General features: G+C 41.3%; 1 protein-coding gene across 2 annotated transcripts; it reads left to right on the forward strand.

Moving 5' to 3' along the window:
- Window positions 1-1,318: 1,318 nt before the first annotated feature.
- Window positions 1,319-6,410, forward strand: LOC148019006 (pentatricopeptide repeat-containing protein At3g16610-like). Of its 2 annotated transcripts, none has more exons than XM_087701531.1 (2): window positions 1,319-4,067; window positions 4,155-6,410. In XM_087701531.1, the coding sequence occupies exons 1-2, from the start codon at window positions 1,922-1,924 to the stop codon at window positions 5,492-5,494; spliced, it is 3,486 nt and encodes a 1,161-aa protein (XP_087557657.1). In that variant the 5' UTR covers window positions 1,319-1,921; the 3' UTR covers window positions 5,495-6,410. The 2 variants fall into 2 exon arrangements, with proteins under 2 accessions (XP_087557657.1, XP_087557658.1); XM_087701532.1 differs by having other exon boundaries at window positions 1,323-2,351; window positions 3,246-6,410.
- Window positions 6,411-7,689: the final 1,279 nt, after the last annotated feature.

Consider the following 7,689-nt stretch of genomic DNA (forward strand, 5'->3'; position numbering starts at 1 on the left):
GCCATGAGATGGGTCACATATACCTAATCGGATTACCAATAAAAACCTGTGACAAGTGCTAATTTTCTTCTTCAGTCATGACACTTTGCATACTCTATCATCCAATGCATTTGGAGCATACAAAAAAATGACCTCCACCACTTTCCCACCTATTGATAATCTCACAACAATAGCCAAGCTTTGGCTATCATTCCATTCGAACCTTACCTTCAACATTGACCTATTGTATCACCTATGTTGGCAGCCTCCTATCTTCTTGAAACACATCATATCTAGGTCTCATTTTAATTTCCTCTAGGGCCACAATATTTGGTTTATACCTCTTTAACAATCCATAACAAGCTATCTTATTCTTATAATTGCAAAAGCTCTTGATATTCCAAGATATGCTTTTTAACTTTTAGATTTTTCTACCAGACCTATGAGATTGTTTGGGCTTATTATTATATTTCTTTCCATGCTTCTTATCTTTGTTTGGATCGACATTCTCCTTCTCCTTTTAAGCCACTTTCTAGTATGTTTTGTTATCATTGCCAATAAGGACGTTCTATAGTAATGCAAAGGGGAATCTTGCATGCCCTTGTTCTCAAGGGAAAATTACCCTCATTAGAACTTTGTAGATTTTTATTTTTGTTTGGTTCCATTTCTCTTTTTTGTAAAGGGCTTGATCCTTTTCCTTACACGAACCATCAGAATTAACTTTTGTTAGCATTGTCCTTGAGAGCACATGCTTACACAATGGTTTAGTGACAAGGTGGTGCCTGCCCTAAAAAATTAACCATTAGTTAACTTCAATTAAGTGGCCTACTTCAATGCTTATGTGTGGGTATCTTACAATTTTAGAAAGAAGGGTTTTTTAAAAGAAAATTAAAAAAAGGGATATTCACACACACACACACACACACACACACACACACAGAGGAACATGAAGAACATGCGAGTTGTTGTACAAGTGGACCTATGTCCCTGTACCTTTTAGATAGAATGCAATTGCAGTATTGAATCACTACCTGATGCCCAACATCTAGTTGTATAGTTAGGCAACCTTTGGTAGCCATAGGTTTTCAGCCACCTCAACATCTTTTTCCTGTTGGTAGCTTATCGACGATTCACAAGTTATATGCCTATAGCTCCTGCATCTAGCAAGGTAGGGTCCATCAAAGTTGAAGCTTGCATATGCCCTAGATTACGATTCTCATCGAGACAAGAAGCTAGTTGTAACTAAGTGAGATAGAACAAGGCATGCAGCCTAGTCTCTCTCTCTCTCTCTCTCTCTCTCTCTCTCTCTCGTGCGGGACAAAAGGGCAATGCTCTTGCATGCGATAGTGCACCCTTGTTTTACAGATTGTTACACGCAAAGATTGAAAGATGGGTCCCCGCACACTTTTATGTAGTCGCCAAATTCATTGAAATAATACGTTGAAATGATGTGCTGGGTGATTGGAAAATTGTCTCTTTCTGCAGGCAAATTGCGCAAGAACGTAGAGGCACACAGCGTCTTACTGGAGTGATTCTCGTATATTTACAGATCAGGGCCGCTTTTGTTCCTTCTTTTCTCCCCCCCTAAGCATTCTGCCCTTTAATGGTGGTTGTGGGCACGCCTTTGCGGTCTCCTTTTACAGAAGATGCTACATAAATGTCATGCTTCTGCTATGCTTGTTTGATCCCTTTGCTGTTGCATGTAGGAGACCACAGTCGACATGTGCAGGGGAATCCCTCTATCGGTGGACAGAGGGATTCCCCTGTTGTAGAATCTCTTGGATTCTGACGCCTACAATGGACCTCCACCATGTTCTGAGTCAGATGCATGTTCGCGCTTCTGGTTGTGTTCATGTCCGTGCGTTTGCCATGATGAAGGGCACTGAGGACGTCGACCAAAGTGATGCCATCATTGGAGCTTATAGCTGAAACCTGAGGTCAGATGCATGTTCGGGCTTCTGGTCGCGTTCATGTCCAGGCGTTTGGCATGATCAAGGGCAGGGACGACATCGACCGGTCTTCATTCACACAACTGAGCAATGCCATCGTTGGAGCCTACAGGAAACTTGGACCGCAAGAAAAATGTATCGGTTTCACATATGAGTTGCAAAAGGCTTGTGACCATGGGACTGGCTTCAATTATGTTGCTGCTCTTAAGGCTTGTGCCAATGTAGCAGCTGCAAAAGAGGGCAGGTTGATGCACTCTTGGATCGTTGAAGGTGGCTGGGAGTTTGATGCTTATGTTGCAAATGCTCTGATTGACATGTATGCTAAGTGCGGCAGCATCGATGATGCAAGACAGGTTTTTCAGCAATTGCCGAAACGTGATGTGGTTAGCTGGAACATCATGATTTCTGGGTTTGCATACGATGGTGATGGTCATAATTCCCTCCTATCATTTTTTCAAATGCAGAATGTAGGGATAATACCAAACTGCGTCACATTTATATGTGTATTGAAAGCATGTTCCATCATTGAAGGCTTAGATGAGGCCAAGCTGATACATGCTTACATTGTTGAAAGCTCATTAGAGCTCGATAATATTGTAGCAAATACTCTTGTTGACACATATGCTAAATGTAGGAGTATCCTGAATGCACATAAAGTGTTCGATAGAGTGCCAAAACGAGATGTAGTAACATGGAGTGCGATGATAGCAGGTTTATGTAGGCACAACCATGGTGAGGAAGCCCTTGAGCTATTTAAACGAATGCTTTATGAAGGCATAATACCCAATAAGGCCACATTTGTTTCCATCCTCAAGGCATGCGCAATGATCACAGCCCTAGACCATGGGATGATAATTCATGCTGAGCTTATAGAGGTTGGGTTTGAGCTTGGTGGTCCTGTTGGAAACACTCTTCTTGATATGTATGCAAGATGTGGGAGCTTTGAAGACGCACATAGGGCTTTTGAGTTGCTGTCAAAACAGGATGTGGTTTCCTGGACCGTGTTGATAGAAAATCTCGTATCTCATGGTTTTGAGGAGGATGCAATAAACATTTTCCAGCAAATGTGCCTTGAGGGTGTTGAGGCAAATGAAGTAACATTTATCAGCATCTTAAAAGCATGCTCTAGCATAGAAGCTCTAGACCAAGCGACACATATTCACTTGTACATGATTCAAAGTCAGGTTCAGTCTGATGCAACCTTAGAGAACACTTTAATTGACATGTATAGCAAATGTGGGTGTGTTGTAAAGGCACAGAGTGTGTTTGATAGATCATGTAACCGAGATGTAGTGACTTGGAGTACAATGATTGCAGGATATGCTCAACACAAGTACCATCGGGAGGCACTTGACCTCTTTCGCAGGATGCAAGAAGCAGGCTGTCAACCTAATCGTATTGTGTATACCAGTATCTTGAAGGTTTGTTCAAACATTTCAAACCAAGATCAAGGTAAACTGATTCATGCCCAGATCATCAGGCATGGATTTGAGTCAGATGACTTTGTTGGGATTAGCCTTGTCAATATGTATGCTAAATATGGCAATCTTGAACTTGCACGTAGGGCATTTGATAAGTTGGCCTCTCGAGATGTGGTAACTTGGAGTGCAATGATCACGGGCTATGCACAAGGCATGTATATTAAGGATGCTCTTTTACTTCTCCAACAAATGCAGCAGGAGGGTGTGGAACCGAATCAGGTCTCATTTGTGGGTGTACTGAAGGCCTCTTCTGAGATCACTGCATTAGATGAAGGCAAGTTGATTCATTCAAATGTCTTGGAATGTGGACTTGAGTCAGAGATCCATGTTGGAAATGCACTTATTTACCTATATGTGAAATGTGGGGTGCTTGAAGATGCACAAGAGGTTTTCAACAAATTGTTTAAACGAGATGTGGTCTCATGGACTATAATGATTGGAGAATATGTAAAGCGTGGGTTCTTTGAAGAAGCTCTCCGATATTTGACTCGAATGCAACACGAGGGCATGAAGCCAAACCATGCGACCTTTATCTCCATTTTTAGAGCATGTTCCACTCCACCTGCTTTTGATTTGTGTAAGGCCATTTTCGCCCATGTTGTTATGGTTGGACTTGATTCTTATGTTCCCATTGTCAACAGTCTCATTAACATATATGGTAAGTTTGGGTGCCTTTTGGATGCTCATGCTGTGTTTTCTGTTGCCTCAAGGCGTGATGTAATCACATGGAGTTCGATGATTGCAGTTTTGTCGGAACATGGGCATAACCGTGATGCCCTCCAACTTTTTTGCCAAATGCAACTAGATGACATTGAACCAAACCATGTTACATTTCTCTCCGTTATGAGAGCATGTTCCAATACTTGTGCCTTAGAAGAGGGTCAGTTGCTTCAAGCATACATCCATGAAAGTGGACTTGATTTAGACTCATCCCTTGGAAACACACTGGTGGACATGTATGCCAAATGTGGAAGCATTGCCGATGCACAAAGCACATTCGACAAAATTTCAAAGCGAGATGTGGTGACATGGAGTGCACTGATTGAAGGATATAGTGAACACCATCGTAGCATAGAAGCGTTGCACCTTTTCAAAAAAATGTTGCAGGAAGCCATTGAGCCAAACATTGTCACGTTTGTTTCTGTTCTGAAGGCATGCATCAGCATACCAGCCAAAGATCAGGGTAAGATCATTCATGCTCATGCAATTGAAATAGATGCTCATCTAGATATGAACATTGGCAGTGCTCTTGTGGACATGTACTCAAAATGTGGGAGATTCAAAGATGCATACAAGATGTTCACAGAGTTGCCAAACCAAAATATTGTGACATGGAGTTTGATGCTGGCAGGTTGTGCCCAAGAAAATGACTACGCCATGGCCTTGGAGTGTTTCAAAGGCATGCAAAAACAAGGTTTTCAACCTGATGGTGTAGCATTTCTCTCTATCCTCTCTGCATGTACTCATGCTGGTCTAGTAAATGAAGCAGTATGCCACTTCAACTCAATGGGAGAACATTCTCTTGAGCCAACCTCTGAACATTATAACTGTATTATGGATCTTCTTGGTCGTACAGGACGACTAAAAGAAGCTAAAGTGCTGCTGGAAACTATGCCATTCCAGCTTGATCCAGTGGGATTAACGTCTTTACTTGGCCACTGCAAAACACATGGTGATGTGAAGTTAGGAAGACAATGCTTTCGTCTTCTCATGGAAGCTGATAAGACGAATGCATCTGGATATGTATTAATGTCAAATGCTTTTGCCCGTGCTGATATGCAAGGTGCAGCAGGTGCAGTGGAAGGGATGAGGAAGTTTGCTAATGCATGGAAAAAACCTGGTAAGGCTTTTGTAGACATTGACACTGATTTGCAAGATTTCACAGTTGGAGATATGAGCCATTCACAGATTGTTGAGGTCTATGCAAAACTAGAGAGATTGGATTTGCAACTGAAATATAAAGGGTATCTACCCCAGTTAGCACTTCCGTTAGAGATAATTCCAGAAGAAAACAATGACAGCGGTGCAGATTGTGCAGAGCCTGAAAGTGAGTTTGGGTTTCAAGCTGTCTTATATGGCCAGTAATGGAATGGCGCCATCAGAGATGGAATGAGTTCTACATCAACCAGCTGTGTGCATGTATACAAGTGCACTCCCAGACAAGAATAAGTGATCCGATCTCTGTGTGAAAAGTAAATTTACCAGGCTGGGAACTCAGGATTAACCATTTAACTCTGCCACCAAAGGCTGGTGTTTCTCAATTCTATACAGAAAGTTGCAGGAAAAATATTTTAGTTTAGTGTTCTGTGAGTGTGACCTGTTGAGGAGAAGGATAGTTGCTTGATCTGTTTGCAACAATTTACCCTCTGGTGTCAGTTGGAAAAGACTTGCTGGTGTAGCGAAATTTACAGGTAACAGTAGACACAGCTTAAGACACAGCAGAGTTATTGAGATTGAAATTTATTCTAACCTGACTGAATTGTTATTGTAAACTACTGAAGAACTGAAACTTGGTACATATCTTGCTCAAAGTGACTGACTGAAGCTAGAATCAGCATGGTGTTTTTAACACTGCCTTGAACAAATGTCTAACACAATCTTCATTTTCTTCTTTGGCTAAACAAGACTTTGGAAGCATCATGCCCTGCACGTCTTCGTAGGTGATGTCAGGTATAGTCAAGCTAATTATACAGTTGAACCGGAGTGAAAAAAATTTGCATCTTCGAATATTCGCAACTTCATTCTATGAGTTTTAGCAAAATTTTACTTTATGACATCAGTCCCCAGTGTCTTATCACGAGCGAGACTTCACGAGTGAGACTTCAGGAAAGCTCTGGGGCCTTCATGAATATACCATTATTCATGGTCTAAGTCCTGAAGCTCAATTCAATCAGATGGTCAATTATTACCTGGTTGAATGGCAACTATATGAATACACATATATTTCTTGTAACTGGTTGAATGGCAACTATCTGAATACACATATATTTCTTGTCCCTTCTATAGAGTTCCATGGCTGTGTAATTGACGTAGATGCTTGTGCAGAAAATGGTGTTTAATCAGTGCTCAAATCTCAACCAAATCTCTTTGTGAACTTTGAAATTGGAAACACCAGATTGATTATGGAACATATAGAGTGGGTTCTGAAACTTAGTCAGGCTGAACAACCTAAAAGAGGTTTCAGCTCTCACAAAATCATTGCTTTAACAATAATTTTTGCCTACTTCCATGGCTAATTTTGGGATGAGAGGCACCCCCTTTGTGGGTGTTTTGGGTCTGTGGATTATAACCCTGAATTTTATTGGCAAAATACGATTGTACAGTCTTTATGTATAAACTATAACCCTAATGGTTAAGGGTTGATGTGGCACTTTGTGTTTTTTTCGGGTCTGTGGATTATAACCCTGAATTTTATTGGTAAAATACGATTGTACAGTCTTTATGTATAAACTATAACCCTAATGGTTTAGGGTTGATGTGGCAAAATATGACCCCTTTCCAAGAATGCATATGGGACAGACTCAAAGCATCTTACACAGATCTAGATTGTGTGAAGAGAATCTTGCATGTACTTGAAGACTTGAGGAGACATGAGCATGAGACGAGAAGACTGCACAAGAGACCAAAGGAATTGTGAGTGTTATAGAGTGGATGCAATGCTATGCTCAGTGGGAAGAAGCACTAAAGCAAGGGTTCAAGTGTAAAACACCTTATGAATGAGTGGCTGCATGAAAAACATGCAAAGTGGTTGATTAAGGTTAAAAGGGAGGGCTTTTTTCCAAAATAGAGAGGGGAGGGATTGAACGTGGGATGGCGTCGATCATGGAAGAGGGGAGGATAGCTCTTCTTGATGGAATCATGATCTTCTCCTTTTGTACTGGCAAGTGAGCTGTGGTTTGCCAGGCTGGATTCCCTTCTTACCTTCTTTGTTCATCGCTTTTTCTCTCTATGCAAATCTCCTCCTCAATGACGGTCAATTAGAGACCAAGAGATACAGATCTGATTGTGGTGTGGGCTGATTGTGAGCTTTCTCTTACAGCTTCTACAAATATTTTTGGAGAAATGAGCTCATATAAAGGTTGTCCATTATGGTGCAACATATGTTTCAAGGAGTGGTAATTTTGCCATTAGGGTTAGATATGCTGCAACATCAAGTATCACACCTTGATTTAATCTGCTCGCAACATGGAGATCTTCTTAGGTGAGGATTTTGTTGAGTAAGGGAAGGTCTAAAGGTCTAAGAGAGGTCCACCAGCTAATGTGACTCCTTATACAGTGGC

Source organism: Lygodium microphyllum, chromosome 20, assembly GCF_053477565.2.
Source record: "Lygodium microphyllum isolate KBCC chromosome 20, Lygodium_microphyllum_v1.1.10, whole genome shotgun sequence".
Lineage (NCBI taxonomy): Eukaryota > Viridiplantae > Streptophyta > Polypodiopsida > Schizaeales > Lygodiaceae > Lygodium > Lygodium microphyllum.

What these genes read in the sequence shown, in the direction of transcription:
- LOC148019006 (XM_087701531.1), top strand. Translation starts at nt 1,922, where the DNA reads ATGCATGTTCGGGCTTCTGGTCGCGTTCATGTCCAGGCGTTTGGCATG. An exon ending in CAGTCTCATTAACATATATG is followed by an intron (nt 4,068 to 4,154) that starts GTAAGTTTGGGT and finishes CGATGATTGCAG; the next exon opens with TTTTGTCGGAACATGGGCAT.